This window comes from Carlito syrichta, unplaced genomic scaffold (assembly GCF_000164805.1).
Source record: "Carlito syrichta isolate Samal-C Ts95f unplaced genomic scaffold, Tarsius_syrichta-2.0.1 Scaffold311717, whole genome shotgun sequence".
Lineage (NCBI taxonomy): Eukaryota > Metazoa > Chordata > Mammalia > Primates > Tarsiidae > Carlito > Carlito syrichta.
Window position 1 is genome coordinate 254,314 of NW_007255813.1, and position 16,800 is coordinate 271,113.

General features: G+C 42.0%; 2 protein-coding genes across 2 annotated transcripts in view; one reads left to right on the forward strand and one right to left on the reverse strand.

Moving 5' to 3' along the window:
- The window catches only part of PLEKHA8 (pleckstrin homology domain containing A8), a 64,316-nt gene extending 53,667 nt beyond the window's left edge, over window positions 1-10,649 (reverse strand). The window contains exon 1 of the mRNA XM_008068984.2: window positions 10,233-10,649. Within this exon, the coding sequence (XP_008067175.1) occupies window positions 10,233-10,272 (40 nt within the window). The 5' untranslated portion in view covers window positions 10,273-10,649. The remainder of the gene's footprint in view (window positions 1-10,232) is intronic.
- Window positions 10,650-12,264: 1,615 nt separating this feature from the next.
- Window positions 12,265-16,800, forward strand: part of FKBP14 (FK506 binding protein 14) — an 11,903-nt gene continuing 7,367 nt past the window's right edge. Inside the window, exons 1-2 of the mRNA XM_008068985.2 lie at window positions 12,265-12,752; window positions 15,383-15,534. Coding sequence (XP_008067176.1) covers window positions 12,556-12,752; window positions 15,383-15,534 — 349 coding nt within the window. The 5' untranslated portion in view covers window positions 12,265-12,555. The remainder of the gene's footprint in view (window positions 12,753-15,382; window positions 15,535-16,800) is intronic.

Here is a 16,800-nt window from a genome sequence, read left to right on the forward strand (position 1 = left end):
GTGAGACCTCGTCTCTACAATAAATCAAAAATTAGCTGGGCATGGTAGCACGCACCTGTAATTCCGGCTATTTGGAAGGCTGAGGCAGAAGGATTGCCAGAGTCCGGCAGGGCAAGGCTACAGTGGCCCGGAGTGTGCCACTGTACTCCAGCCTAGGCAACAGTATGAGACTCCAATTCAAAAAAATAAATAAATAAAATAAAAATAAACAAAAAAAAGAAAGTAACTAATGTCAAGAAAATTATAAAGTAAGACTAAATTTCTTGATAGGATAGGACTTTCTGAAGGATAGGATCTTTCTGAAGTGGTAAGACAAGACAATTTATGCACAATTATGGTTTCTATATTCATAACCCATATATATTATGATTATAATACATTATATATTATGTATGTTATATAGATATGTTAATAGTAAAAAAAAAAAGCCTATCATTTTATGTTGGCGCAAGGCCCAAGCTACTGATTTAATATGTTCCCTGACCTCCACAGCCTTGGTGTCTTCCAATGTTCAGCCTGGGTGCTCAGTCACACCTCATACCATCAGAGCCTTCCTGCCTCCTTTCCCCAACATCTCGGCCGGTCTTGGGGAGCTCTGAGCAAGAATGAAGAGCAAAGCCTTGGGTTACTCTGTGGGTCAGTTAGTAAGATTTTTGCTGTTGCTGGGGAGGAGGGAAGAAAAAGAAACACCCTTCATTGTAAAAGATAATAACAAAGTATTAGCTAAATTACAGGCTTCTTCATTTACCATTAATTAATTCACAAAGTGTTTTTTTGAGTAGTTATAATTTGCCAGGCTTAGAGATTTAGAGAAAAGATCTCAGCTTTCAGGAAGGGACAAAATAGTAGGCAAGTCAGGCAAGCAGATAGTGAGGAGACAAACTATAATTACAATAGATTATATCAAATTCTCTTTAAAGCCTTCTGTTAGAGCCTGTTGTAAGTCACCTCTCCTGTGTGCCTTGGGTTAATAAACTAAATATTTACTTATTCTGGACAGTGTTTCTTGTATATCTTACCAGCACTTTACTCAAGAGAAAGGAGTCAGGAAACCTTGATTCAAGTTCAGACTCATAACATCCAGATGTGTCACCCTGGGTGCAACACTTAATTCTTCTGGGCATTATTTTCTAACTTATAAACAGAGAGATAAGGTTCCTTCTGGGCTTAACACATCATTTTCCCTCTGACTGTGACTCTCTCAACAGACCCAGCATCCTTTTACCATCTAACCTCCAAACCTGAGTGTCACTTCTGCCCCATCCCTCCTGGTCAGTCATTATATCTTCCCAATTACTCTCATTTCTACTTGTGGCTTCATCATTCCACTGTGCTCACAGTGGGGCATGGAGTGTGAAGACAAGGAAAGGACATAGAGTTAGGAAGATTTGGCTCAGGACTTATCAGCTGTGTGACTAAATTACTTATTTATCTGAAGTGCCTTGGTTTATTCATCTGTGAAATAAATTCATCTGTGAAATAAGAGTTCACGTCTCCTTCTTCCCCGTTCCTCATTATCGCCCCTCTATATTTCAGCTCTCCCACTTCACTGATCATGTGTCAATAAGCCAGGTTAATCTTCCTTAAATACTGTTTTTACCTGTTCTTTCATTCTATTCAGAAACCCTGGATGACTCCTTATTAGACCAATTCTATATACTCTGGCTTGGCTTAATAATCTAACCCCATTGTTTCAACGCCCTAGTGCTGCTCCCAGGAAAGAACTCCTTTTTAGTTATACAGATTTCTTCATTAAGGGTCACTTCTGATTCCTAGTAGTTCTCTCGCCTTCCCTCTTTCTGTCCATGCCAATTCTACTCACCCTTCAGTCCTTATATCTTCCATTAAGCTTTTCCTAACCACTCCTGGAAAAGGGCTCTTTATGTTTTTCTTTATACTAGTATGCCAGTCTCCTTTGGCTAGTTTTACACCTTTCCCTCTTTCTTACTTTCTTCTCTCCTAATTTCTGGCTACTTACCCTGGCCTCAAAAGTTAAAGGGCGGGTCTCATCCAAGTTGTATATATTGTCCAGTAGAGGGAGAAAAGCAACAGGACGCCTGCAATATCAACCTAGATGACCAAAGACTAACATTTGAGTCTATCAGGGTAACCAAATTTGCCTTTAAAGTCCCAGTAAAGACACAAGAGGGTGACAGGTAACACCTAAGCACCCTGAGGGACCAGCTATATGCAATGTGGTCCCTCTAAGCCTCAGGGCAACCACTTGCAAGTTTCAAAATCATAAAATTAGCTCGGAAAGGCATTTTTGTGGTTCAGGAGGCTTCTATTACACTATAACCTCCCTGAGAACAAGGATCACGCCTTACCCAAAACAGTATCCCCAACACCCACACAGGATCTGATAAGAGGTTAGTGCTCAGTAAGTGCTTCTTCAAAGAATAAATGAATAAAGGCTAGACAGTGTTGAAATCATTACTCTGGTATTTACAAATCAAGACAGAGCCATTCTTGTCTTGGACTATATAGGAACAATTGTATTTGAAGGTAATGAAATGGATTCTCAAGCAAATGGCATTTTGCTTCCTTTGATGTGATAGGAATACAGAAAAAGGTCAGTTTTCTCTCTGGCTAGTACTTTTTTGAGTATTGCCATCTCTCCTAGTACTGCAACATACTCCCCATAAGGCAATATGAAAATGGATCCAAGAAGATAAATGCCCAAGCACCATGGTATTTTTTTGGACTTTCCTTTCCTGTTGTCTTATTCATCTGTCTTATGTCCAAAAACAGCACCAGGGCGTGTTCTATTGGCTGTCTCAAATTCATTCCCAATAGAACTTAACTGACTTTTGCTCAATCTAAACAAGATGGAAGTAATGGTAAACTGAGTACAGTCCGAGAACAGTTGTGCCCAGGCTTCTTCAGTCCACATACCACTACAATGACATAAATGACTCATGGATCACTCCCAACAACTCTGACCACGTCACACATCAGAACTGGTGTCACTTTTGATGTGATGACAATGAGGCAATGGTATAACATCTCTTAAGTTCCTTAACAAAATATTAATTTCTGTTCCAAACAAAAGCACCGACCAATGGTATACAGAACTACACGATCCGTAACCATCACTCATCCAACAGGAGGCCATAGGACCATAAAGTCAATTCCAAAATTTTGATGGTTTGTTTGGATCTTTTCCTTTATAATTTATACTCCTGATTTCCAAAAGGAGGATTTAAACAATGCAGGATACATACTGTATATTCACAGAAGCCATGGAAAGCCACAATTTACATATAGAAAGTTGAATATACTCAGAAATTTTCTGAGCGTCATTAATCAAAACAGCTATCCAATTAACCTACCCTTAACTGAACTATATATACCAGGCAGGTTCATATATGTTATCCATTTCACCTTCTTCACAAACCTAGGTAAGGCTATTATTGTTGTCACTTGAAAACTGTGGATCAGGAACATGAAGTTGTTTGCTCAGAGTGTCAGTACTACTAAGCAGTGTGGTAGGGTTTGAACTCAGGCCTTTATTCTAACTACAGTGTTTTGCACTTAAGCATTCAAAATATACTGGCCTGTGATTCTATCACTGAAACTATGAATTATATGGTAAATAGTTGCTCATTGGATATCTACATGCAAAAAAATAGAGTGGTATCCCTAACTCACGTCATACGCAAAAATTAACGCAAAATGGGTGAGACCTAAATGTAAGAGGTAAAGACTATTTTTTAAAAAAATCCTAAGGGTAGGCCAGGTTTGGTGGCTCAGCCTATAATCCCAGCACTTTGGGAGGCCAAGGCGAGTGGATTGCCTGAGACTGCAGGTTCGAGATCAGCCCAGGCAACTTAGTGAGACCTCGTCTATACAATAAAATAAAAAAACAAAAATTATCTGGGTGTGGTAGTGCATGCCTGTAGTTCTGGCTACTTGGAAGGCTGAGACAGAAGGATCGCTGGAGCCCAGCAGGTCGACACTGGGGTGGCTGTGAGTGTGCCACTGCACTCCAGCCTGGGTGATGGAGTAAGACTCCAACTCAAACAGACAAACAAACAAAAAAACCTAAGGGTAAATCTTCAAGACCATGGATTTGGCAATGGTTCTGAAGATAGAACACCAAAAGCATTTAAGCAATAAAAGAAAAAAGTGGATAAGTTAGACTACATCAAAATTTAAAACTGTTGTGCAGCAAATGATACCATGAAGAAAATAAAAAAGACATCCTACAGAAAAGAAGAAAATACTGTTGACCCTTGAACAACGCAAGTTTGAACTGTGAGGGTCCATATGTGGATTTTCCTCTGTCTCTGCCACCCCTGAAACTGTAAGGACAATCCCTCCTCTTCATTCTCCTCCTCAGCCTACTCAATGTGAAAACAGTGAGGATGAAGATCTTCATGATGACCCACTTCCCCTTAGTGAACAGCAAACATTTCTCTTATGATTTTCTTAATGACATTTCTTTTCTCTAGCTTACTATACTGTAAGAATACAGTGCACAATACATACACAAAATATGTGTTAATAGACTGTTTATGTTATTAGTAAGGCTTCTGGTCAACAGTAGACTATTAGTATTTAAATTTTTTGAGGAGTCAAAAGTTATGCAAATTCTCAACTATGCGGGGAGTTGGTGCCCCTAACTCTGTGTTATTCAAGGATCAATTGTATTTGTAAATCATATGTCTGATAAGGAACTTACATCCAGAATAAGGAACTCTTACAAATTCATAGTGAAAAATAACTCAATTAACAAATTGACAAAGGAAGGGAACAGACATTTCTTCAAACTAGATATAAAAATGACTAATATGCACATAAAAAAGATAATCAATATTAGGGAAATATGAATCAAATCCATGAGATACCACTTCATATCCACTAGGATAGCTATAATCAAAAAGACAAACATTAACCAAGTTGGCAAGGATGTGAAGGCACAGGAACCTTCTTTGATTGCTGATGACAATTTAAAACGGTGCAGCCACTTTGCAAAATAATTTGACAGTTCCTCAAATTGTTAAACAAAGAGTTATCACATGACACCAGCAATTCCACTCCTAGGTATATATCCAAGAGAAATGAAAACATGGCCAAAAACTTGTACACAAGTGTTTATAGTGGCATTATTCAATTATTCATAATAGCCAAAAAAAAGAACCCATATGTCCATCAACTGAAAATGGATAAACAAATTTAATATATCCATATAAAGAAATATTATTTGACATTAAAAAGGAATGAAATTCTGATAATGCTAAAACATGGATGGACCAAAAAAAACATTATGCTAAGGAAAAGAAGCTAGTCCCAAAATACTACATATTGCATGATTCCCTTTATATAAAATGTCTAGAACAGGCAAATCTATGCAAACAGATTAATGGTTGTCAAGATAGAGAGATGGGTGTGGGGTAATTGCTAGTGGGCATTCGGTTTCTTCTTAGGATAATGAAAATGTTCTAAAATTGATTGTAGTAATTGTTGCACTCTGTAGATATACTAAAACCACTGATGTATTTTAAATGAATGAATTTTATGGTACTTAAATTATCTCAATAAAGATGTTAAAATGACAACAAAAAAAGCTGATCAGTGGTGTGGAGAGACTACGCATCCTGCTCCAGATCACTTATATTCCAGATGTCTTCCTGGCACTGTTTACACAGCACAAACAAATAGGGCAAGAGTTACCTTTCTCCACCTGGGGGGAAACAAAATTATAGTGCGTCCTTAATGACAACCATCTGGCCAGCATGATGCAGGTTTCTGTTATTTTTGGAATGCAATGCTGCAATGTGCTTCAGCCTTCACCTGCTGGACAAGCCCAAGAAGCCTGCAGCTGGCTGGAGTTCATGGCAGCAGCCCTCCTATCAGCTGAGTGGGCAGGAAAAGGACCTGAAACTGCAAAGTAGAAAGCACAGCTCAAAAATGTCCTTGTAGCAAAACATATGCACAACACTGGGTACTCAAAGCCTTCTTCACTCCTGAACTTTTCCCTACTTCCCACCCTCAGATAGAGTTTGTTATTCTAGGTCAAACATACTTTAAATATAGGTATGTTATGAATCAGCTAGAATTATATAATGATCAAGCAGGAAGGACCTTTAAATGTGTTACATAATGGAGCATAAACTCTGAAGTCACTTGGGCAAATTCCATCTCTCTATGACTCAGTGTCTTCATCTGGAAAATGGGAATAATAAAGGCAACTGCTGGCTGGGCACAGTGGTTCATGCCTGTAATCCTAGCACTTTGGGAGGCTGAGGCAGGAGGATCGCTTGAGCCTAGGAGTTCAAGACCAGCCTGGAAAACATAGTGAGACCTCATCTCTACACAATAAAAAATTAAAAAGAAATTAACCAGGTGTGGTGGCAAATGCCTGTAGTCCCAGCTACCTGGGAGACCGAGGAGAGAAGACTGCTTGAGTCCAAAAGTTGAAGGCCATGATAGTGCCAATGCACTTCAGCCTGGGTGACAAAGTGAGAACCTGACTCAAAAAAAAAAAAAAAGGCAACTGCTTCTCAAAACTGCTGCAAATATTAAACAAGTTAATCTGTGTAAAATGCTCAGAAAAGTGCACACATGGTAAGTACTAATAATTGTTTACTATCCTTACAGTTATAAACCAGCAAATCCCATTATTTTCATAGGAGGAAACACTAAAGCTCAGAATGGTTTGTGACTCTGCAGTTGGCAGTGATAGAGATGTTATCAGACTTCAGGTCTCTCTGACTCCCAAACCCATGTTCTAGAGTGTTAATATATAATACTCCTTGACTAACATTTAGGTCTTGAGAGATGCCAAAAATAAACACACATTGCCTAGCAGTATGTCTCACACAATATGGGTGTCTGTAAAATGTTTAGTTCATCCCCTTTTCATCCCACATTTAATCTTCTAACATCTGAAGAGAGGCTATGACACTAAATCCCAGAATGTCTAATTTCTGCCCTTCAAAAGGCAGGATGGCTCAGGACTATTGAAGAAAACACACATAAGCTCCCTCTCTCTCTTTTATTTATTTTTTGGGGCATTTTTCATTGAAGGAGCATTTGAGGTAAAAGAGATTTTCCTTCTTTTTCCACATTCTAGAGGTACACTCATGTAAGCAATTTAGATGTTATTCTCAGGGCTTGATGATGTTTCCAACTTTCAGCAATTGATACCTGACAATTTAATTCAAGAGGCAAGAGAAACTCACAAAATAATTATATGTATTTAGGAAAATACAATAAATGCAGCAAGAAAGATACAAAAATTTAATCAGAAAACTTTCTATACCACACTGCAACCAGAGTAAGTTTTTATTTTTTATTTTTTCAGGATCATCAGATGTTTATAAATTTCATATAACCTTTCGAGTAACCATATTAATAACATATGTATACAAATATAACTTTAGAAAAGATTTAACATAATCAAAATTATAACTGATAACATCAAAGTAAGCCTTTAAACAATCTCATAATTTCTCTTTCTCTCACAAATGCATGTACACGCACGCACACACACACAGACACAATCACATCACAGTGTTAAACCAGCCGATGAGGACCTGTAATATCAGGCCTCCCCCACACCCCTGCATCTCTGTTGGAGCCTCTCTCTTCTAAGCCCTCAGCCAGATGGGTCCTCTTTCCCTTCTTCAAACTCACATGTCTCTATCCTGCTTTGAGGCCTTCACACTGGCATTCCCTGTGCCTGAAAAGTTCTTACAGCCTCTAACTGCACCTCTGCCCTAGCCTCCTACCCAACTAGCATGATTTATCCTTCAGACTCTGCTTAAATTTTTTCCTCAAAGAAGCTTCTCTGACAACCCAGACTAACCTCCTGCTCCATTCCTCCACAATCACACAGAATTGTTACATGCTTCTAACCACTTATCCAATAAGTGTCTTTCTTCCCTACCAGACTGTAGATTCAAGGAGGCCAGGGGATGTCTGCTTTGTTCAACAGCCAAGCACAGTGCCCAGCACATAGTAGGTGCTGAATAAAATTAACACTGTCCTCCAAGGATTCAAAAGATCCAGTGCTAAACCAACTTCCTAACTTCTCCACTCAAATTTGACAAGGCATCCCATACCAAGTTATCAGCAAGACAGAAATACACAAATCACACAGCAGTACATGAGTTTTGTACTACTTTTGGAAAGAAATTCAGAAGGAACAAAACTCTGATTGGGATATGTATTTTAAGGTTACTATGTGCAAAGCTACAAGAAAAAAGTTACTTTTTTTTTTTTTTTTTTTTTAGTTGGAGTCTCACGCTGTCGCCCAGACTGGAGTGCAATGGAAAAAAGTTACTTTTTAAAACAGCTTCAGAAGAACAAAAAGTAATTTGTCATTAACATAAGTTCCTTTTAGGAGACAACTGTCAAAGTGGAGGGCAAAGGAAACAAGATTGCATGTGATCCTTCTAGGCTACTACTGTTCCTTTCCAAGGTACCTTTATCTCCTAATGGAAGAGAATGTGCTGAACCATAATTCTTAGTATATCCGGAAGAGTACCCAACATGTGATGGGCTTCTATGAACAGTATGCTTGTAAGAAGTGGGCACGTGGGTCAAGGGAACAAGCAGCACCTTATAAAGACAGCTGCCTCTGGCAATGGCTTCACTGGCCCTCTTCTTTAGGACTTCCATCCTGGCACGACTCACAGTATTAACTTCTCTTACTTTGGGAAGCAAAAAGTAGATTCTTTTTCAACAGAACAGATGGTATGGGCATCACATGACAAAGATTCCAAGAGATCCCGCTAAAGAATGTTGCCTTATTGAAGGCTATACAAGGACAGTCAGAGGGAAAAAAAAAAAAGCATTTTGCTTTCAGGAAACAGGTATCGTACCAAGGAGAAAGAGAAGAAAAAGGTAAAAAGAGAACATCTGTGTGAAGGACCAGAAACTAAATTTTGGTCAGGGACATATATCTCATAGCTTAGAAGAGCCCTCAAAAGGAAGACTGCCTGATTGAGCCACCTCCCCTTAGGACAGCAGAGTGTTAATCGGCCTCTGCAATCACCAAACCAAAGCCCAGCTCTGGGTTATCCAAATCTAATCTAACTGTGGACATCACTGAAGGTCCTTGACGCAAGGTGTTTTCTTCTAAAAAAAAAAAAACCCTTTCCTCATTCAGTTCCTACCAATGATTACAGAAAAAATAAACAAGCGAATTCACTGCTAACTACTCTACGCAAAAGAATTCTGGGGACACCCGACAGGTGCACTTTAGGCTGGCTGTGACCTCCTCTAAGTCACTGTGCCAAATGATTCTCCCAGACACATCCGTCCTTAAAACACCCAGAGCACCACCACACTACAACCTTTAAAAAAACTATCCCACAAAAGAAAGGATGAGAAAAATCTCTCTCCCACTCTATGAGACATTTCTGGTTTCAAACACATTGCCATTAAAATTTTAAATGCCTAGGCCATTTTCCATAATAGAAAAGTTTCCAGCATACAGTAGGCTTTTATCAAATACCAGTTATACCAATTTAAGAAATGATCATTCTGAATCATCTTTACAGCTCTAGAATAGTGACAAGCTTCTCAAGCTATAAATCGGAAGAGGGGCTGCAAACTATTTTTAAGCTATTCTGTAAGGCAGGGCAAGAAAGCAGTTGCTAATATTTGCACTCATTTTACAGTAATTTCTGAGTCTGAAAAACAAAAAGAACTGCTCAGGGAGAAAACCAAAACCCTGTCTGTGCACACTCTGGAGCTTTGAAACTGTTGAGATGGAAACTCTGACACCTTGGCTTGCACGCAGGTGACTCTGAAGGTGACAAAGGGAAAGTGTCTGTACTGAGGACTTTGATAAAGATCTTACACCTCTGGGATTCCAGGTTACGGTTGATATTCTCCTGAAACCTTCCAACCTAGTGGCGGGCCAGGGGCGTCAGCCAGATACTCCCGGGTGACCCCACAGTGGGGAATCAGCGCCTTCCTCCGGGGACATCGAGGGCACCGAAGTCACCCCGAATCTCAGTCCTGAGTCGCTTTCCTTGGAGTGAAAGGGCAGCTGGGCGCGCACCCAGTCCTCAGAGAGGGCCGGATCCCACGGCAGGGGTGACACGGTGCCGCGCCGGGAGAACCGCTTGGGGAAGCGTGCCGGCTCTGCGCCGGCCTCCGCGGTCTCGGGAGGGGCCGCGACCCGCCCCCCGGGAGGCGCGTCCCGTCGCCGCCCTCCGGCCGCTCAGACAAAGGACCGGCCCCGGGCGCGCCCCCGGCCCGGCGCGGCCACTCACCGCTCAGATAGTTGGTCCACTTGTACAGCACCCCCTCCATGGCGCCCGCGACCCCCGGGCCCCCGCCCGCCGGCGCCCTCACTGTCCCAGGCCCCGGGAGGCTAGGAGCACGGGCAGCAGGGCCATCGCCCGGCGCGGCCCAGACGCCCACTCGCGGCGCCCGGGCCCGCTGCGGGGACGCCCGGCCCGCCTCACATCCTCGGCCCGGGGGCGGGGTCACGGCGGCGGCCTCGGCGCGAGGAGCCCGGCCGGCCGCGGGGCCCACCGCTCACACGGAGGCCTCGGGACCAAGAGGGCCCGAGCAGACGCCCCGGAACCTCCACAGTGCGGAGAGCGAAGCGGCCGGTCGCCGGCGGCGCCACCGCGCACTACCTGAGGCCCCGACGCGCCAGCCCCGGCGCGCTGGCGCATGCCCAGTGCGCCGCTCGCGCGCACGTTCCCAAAATCCACTCCGGGGTTTGGCGGCGGCGCAGAGGTAGCGGGAAAGGCACGCAGGGAAATTGAGTTCTGGGACGCAGGTGTGGGAGCAGGCGACGGATGAGAAGCGCTGGGGGTTGGCCCCCGAGACCGGTGTGGGACACGGTTCTGACTGTAAATGGTGCCGGAGATGGGCAGGTCCCACCTCCTGAGGTTGGGGGAGTGGGGAGGTGGGAGGGGGAGGGTATGTGACCTCTTATGCTACCCCGTGGTTCTAGTTCCCGCCGTCCGATTCTTATTTCAAAGCAGCCTAATTGATCCCACGTATCCAAGTACCCGATAATAGGGGGTGATGACGGAATTTCAGGATGGAATACTGTGAGGCCAGTTTAAATAGGTGTCCAAATTCTAAGGCCTCGCTTCTGAAAGTGGGGGTTTGTCGACCTGGAGCACTGACATCACCCAGGAGCGTGTTAGAAATGCAGAATGTCGTCCCCAGGCCAGATCTCCAGAGTAAAAATCCGCATATTTATTTAACAAGATCTCCAGGGGATTTCTATGCACGTTAAAGTGTGAGATGTTTAACCAGGAAAGCTGGTAACTGTAGATTAAGTGGAAAGAGAAGGTGAGAAAAGTGTAGGATAAGATCCAAATTGCTTCAAGTACATGTAAGACACGCATGCACTAAAATATTAAGATGATTACTTACGGGTGGTGGTGGTACAGGCAATTTTTCTTTCCCTTTAGTGTAAGGTTGTCAGATTTAGTAAATAAAACTACAGAACCATTATTAGTTATTTATCTGGGATTCAAATATAATCCGACTCCTGAATTTTACCTGAAAATCTTACTTTAGTGCTTTCCAGTTTCTTCCACATTGACAATGAATTTGTGTTGCTTTTGAAATTAGGCGAAAAATGTAAAATTAAAAAAATGTAAACTAAGCTGAAGCTGTGTAATTCGTAACCGTGACTACCATTTCTTCTTGAAAGCGGAGGCCTGCACATCCTTATTCTTAATTTACCCTCTACACGAAGGTCACTTAAGGGATAAACTATTAGCAACCATAACACAACGCGGTGCAGTGAAATGAATGGGACCTGTCTTGAAGGCGGAGCTCAACTGCTTTTGGGCCAAAGAACCTTGAGCAGGGCACTTAACCTCTCCTAGGATAAAGTCACTTATCTTTTAAATGGGGAAAAAAGAACCTGCCTCACTGGTCGTACTGTAGTGAGGTTCATGCACCAGGAGCGCGTTTTGTGAACCTTAAAGCATGATGTATGTAAGTCTCTATGCAGTAAGTTAATAAGCAATTGCTAGAGCCTAGGATTGTGGCATCTTTGGGGGTCGCTCCCAATGGGGAGAGTAAACGAGTCTTTCCTGAAACCCCTACCGTTTCACAGGGCCCCCAGACTCTTCCTACCTCGCTCAACGGGGTTTCTTCACAGAGCTGAACCAGCGGGAGGAGTTTCAGTCGGCCCTGCGCCCCACCCTTCTCCCAAAGTCAGGACTTGTAGGATTATTTCATCCACCGGGCTCTAGGACCACGCGGGGTAGTCCGCTTCTTGGCAGCGGCACGGCTCGGTCGGACTGTGAATTACATTACTGTGGCGTCATTGGCTTGGGAGTGCCTGAGGGACAGCACCACAAGCCAATGGAGAGCCGCTCTTCCCGGGAGGTCGCCCTGTGGGAACCAGTCAGGCCCGGGTTTGGATTTAACTCTTTAAAGGCAAGTTCGCGCTGCGTGAGAAAGTTGTTGGTAGTAAATGTGCCACGTCTTCGAAGAAGAGGGGGTCCTGAACTTGCCAGAGGCTGTTGTCCCTAAGCTTCCAACTGCATTCTTAACTCTTTGAAGTCGAGGACCCTTTGGCTGTTTATATAGGGACTTCTTTTCTACTTTGGCAACATGAGGCTTTTCTTGTGGAACGCGGTCTTGCCGCTGTTAGTCACTTCTTTAACCGGGGCTCTGATCCCTGAACCAGAAGTGAAAATTGAAGTTCTTCAGAAGCCATTCCTCTGCCATCGCAAGACCAAAGGAGGGGATTTGATGTTGGTCCACTATGAAGGCTTCTTAGAAAAGGACGGCTCCTTATTTCACTCCACGTAAGTAATTATGTCCCGCAGGCAAAATAATAAAAGAAGCCACCTACCCATGCCAGCTCTCCAGCAGGAAAGGTTCGTATACTTGGTTTTGGCTGTATTTTACAAAAACGGAAGCACATTATTTCTTTCTTTGGGGAAAAGAAATTGTTTAAAACTAATTTTATGTAAGGAGTGAGGTCTTTGAAGGTCTCACTGGAAACGTGGTCTGGATAAGGTTGTTACTTTTTTATTATAAAAATTAGAACTAGAATCTTTGAAATATTGCAGAAGTATCTAGGTGTGTAATTAGGCAATAAGTAAAAAAAAAAAAAAAACAACCAAACCTCAAAAGAATTCTTATGTCTCAAACTCCATTGCTTAGGGAAAATGACTCGATTCCATTTTAACTTTTCACGGCAACTTCAAGTGCAAAATATGAAATCACTTATTTGCCTGTTGAAGGATATACTAATGCTACTCCACTGACCTATTTAACTTTTGCTCTGACAGATGACATTTTTGGTCAAGGCACAGGACCGTGATTTCCATAGTAATTTGCTCTTTTCCAGAAAGTCAGACTTCATTGATGGGGTGGGTGTGGCTATGGAAATTTACATGAAGGATTTTCAGGTGGTTTCACTATCATTACTGTTCTATAAACAAAGAAACTGCAATAGGGAAAAGGTTTGTAAGTGTAACGATTTCCAATTAGGCATTGGTTCAGTTCATTCCATTCCAAAATAATTTCCTGGGCATTTATTTCCTTTGTGTTAGACCTTATGCAGAGTACTAGGGAGATTCAGAAATGTTGGCTTCTAATCATCCTTATCATTCATCTATCAAACTATTATTGAATGGTCACAAGTCAGTTTCCGGAGATGCAAAGCTGACTAGAAGCAAGTTCTTGTCCTCTAGCAATACACCATCTATAGTGGGGAGGAAGACAGGTAAATGATTAAATGATGCAGAGTACAGAATATTCAAAGAGATAACAAGCCTGGAATTCATTATTCCCTAGGAATGGGAAGAGAGAAAGACTTATAATTGAGATATTGAAATGGGCCTTGAAAGATGGGTGGAGGTTTGGGGGGGAGAATGAGGGATGTTGTAGGTAGAGGGAATGACATGAACTGCAACAGTGGAACTTCATGGCCTGTCCTAGAAATCATTTTCTGATCAACTGCCTTTATTGGGCATTCAGATCTGGTTTCTTGGGATTTGGGGGGTAGTGAACGACACTCTTCTCTGAACTCTGTTAGCCCTGGTAAAAAAGTTCTAGAAAAATGTCTTGCCTTAAAATTCTTGGCTGGGTGCAGTGGCTTATGCCTATAATACCAGCCCTTTGAGAGAATGAGGCAGGAGGATCCCTAGAGCCCAGGAATTTGAGACCAGCCTGGGCAACATAGCAAGACTTTGTCTCTATCAAAAAATTAAAAAATTAGCTGGGCATGGTGGTGCAGGCCTATAGTTCCAGCTACTTGGTATGCTGAAATGGAAGGATCACCTAAACCCAGGAGACTGAGGCTGTGATGAGGTGGGATCATGCCACTGCACTCCAGCCTGGGTGATAGAATAAGACTCCAGAAAACAAACAAAAAACTCTCGACAGCCCTTTCTTTTTGTTAGTATAAAAGGTGCCACAGGGGACATTAAACAATATTGTGATTTGCACTGAATATCCAATTACATCCTTATTTTTAGTCTGATCCCTTTTAAAACAGTCTGATTTCTTTCAGATTTCAGAACCAAAATCCTGTGCTGGGTGGTAGCCATGGGATATTATTCAGCAGTTTGCTACCAGTTCTAATACCTGATAAGGAGGCAAGGAGACTATTGAAATGTAGCCTCCACACAAATAGTCAGAAGCTGCTAACTCTGAATACTAAGAAGAAATACTATCAAATGATCAGTCTATAAAGCACACTTGCCATTTCTAGAACCATAGTCTATGGTAAATAGCTTAACCATTACAAGAAATGTGCTGAAACTGTAGTCAGTGATGGGTGGTAGATTGTTTCTCCTTCTTTTTGTCTTTCCTATCCTTCCCATATTTTCTACGTTTGGCATTTTGATCATGTGGCAAAATGATCCTGACTCTCCCTGTCTGTGTATATGGACCCACACATGTTGGCAGTAAATTCTCCTTAGCCTGTCAACCTTTTCCCCAGCTCAGCATTTTCCATTATTTTCTCCCTGCTCTGCAACCTAGTGGCTCTCCTGGGGCAGCATAACTTCGTGGATAAAACCTTTGACCTCTGGAGTTAGGTATATTTGAAATTAAAGACTGGCACCCTTAACCAGTGTTTTTCTTTCGTGCAATGGGGTGATAATGGTACTTACATCATAGGATCATTGTTAAAAGAGGCACAAAGTTTAGGATACCTAGTATACAGCAAATGCTCAAACAATTGTGAATTGTTATGATTTCCTTTGCCCTTCACCTGAGTCAACTGTGAAATTTGCATAAAGAAAAATGGGCAGTGAATTGAATTACTATAAAGTTGACTTGGGCAAGTGTGTGTGTAAATAAAGAACAGCTGTTTTCATTAATTTCCATGCTAATAGAATGAACTATTTATGGGTGGAAAAATATACTGACGCAATAAAAAAAAGTTACTAAAGAGTTCTAATGTGTTTTCTTTCTGTCATAGTCACAAACATAACAATGGTCAGCCCATTTGGTTTACCCTGGGCATCCTGGAGGCTCTCAAAGGTTGGGACCAGGGCTTGAAAGGAATGTGTGTAGGAGAGAAGAGAAAGCTCATCATTCCTCCTGCCCTGGGCTATGGAAAAGAAGGAAAAGGTAATGGCACTTCTATAGTTCTTACTATAGCATTAGAGTTCTGTGGATTAGGGCCAGACGTTATTACTGAGAAGTTATTACAGAGGCGTTACTGTGTATTTATTTTTCTATAAGTATGATGGCTTGTATAGTATAATATATGTTAATATATCATATTAATTATTATATAATAATTACTAAATTGTATAATATCTATTATATAAGATGGCTTGTATTCCTATAGGACAGTGGTCCCCAACGTTTTTGGTATCAGTTTTGTGGAAGACAGTTTTTCCATGGACCTGGGGTGGAGCGGGAGGGGGGGTGGTTTTGCGATGATTCAGGTGCATTACATATGCAAATATTGTGCACTTTATTTCTATTATTGTTACACTATAATATATAATGAAATAATCACACAACTTGCCATAATGTAGAATCAGTGGGAACCCTGAGCTTGTTTTCCTGTAATTAGACAGTCCCATCTGGTGGTGATGGGAGACAGTGACACTTGAAGTGTGTTGCTTATGTCCAGTCTACTCCATAATCTCATTTTGGTTGTTGTCACTGCAGAAAACCCTACTTCACAAAAATAGGATGTTGGAAATGTAAGCGGGCTTTTCAGTGCTAATCTGACAGGAGGTGGAGCTCAGGCTGTAATGTGTGCAATAAGGAGTGGCTATAAATACAGATGAAGCTTTTTGTTGACTCACCAGCTACTCACCTCCTGTGGTGCAGCTCTGTTCCTAACAAGCCACAGACCATTATCCATGGCCCAGGGGTTGGAGACCTCTACTATAGGAAATATAATTGTCTTGATTATCAATTGAAATGGTCAATTAAGGCCATAAAAGCTAACAATGAAAAAAGGTTCTGGAAGCTTGAACTCTATTAATATTGTTCACCAATATGGTGAGTTTTTAAAAACTGTGGTAAAATATACATAACGCATTATTTACCATTTGAACCATTTTTAAGTATGCGGTTCAGTGGCATTAAATGTGCAGTCATCATCACTATCCATCTTCAAACTTGTTCATCCTCCCAAACTGAAACTCAACAATTTGTTTTAAAAATGCAAGAGGAAACCGGGCTTAGTGGCTCAGCCTGTAATCCCGCGCCTCTGGGAGGCTGAGTTGAGTGGATTGCCTAAGCCCGCAGGTTCGAGACCCGCCTGGGCAGCGAGACTTCATCTCTACAATAAATAAAAAAATCAGCCGGGCGTGGTAGCGCATGCCTGTAATTCCGGCTACCTGGAAGGCTGAGGCGGAAGGATCGCCAGAGCCG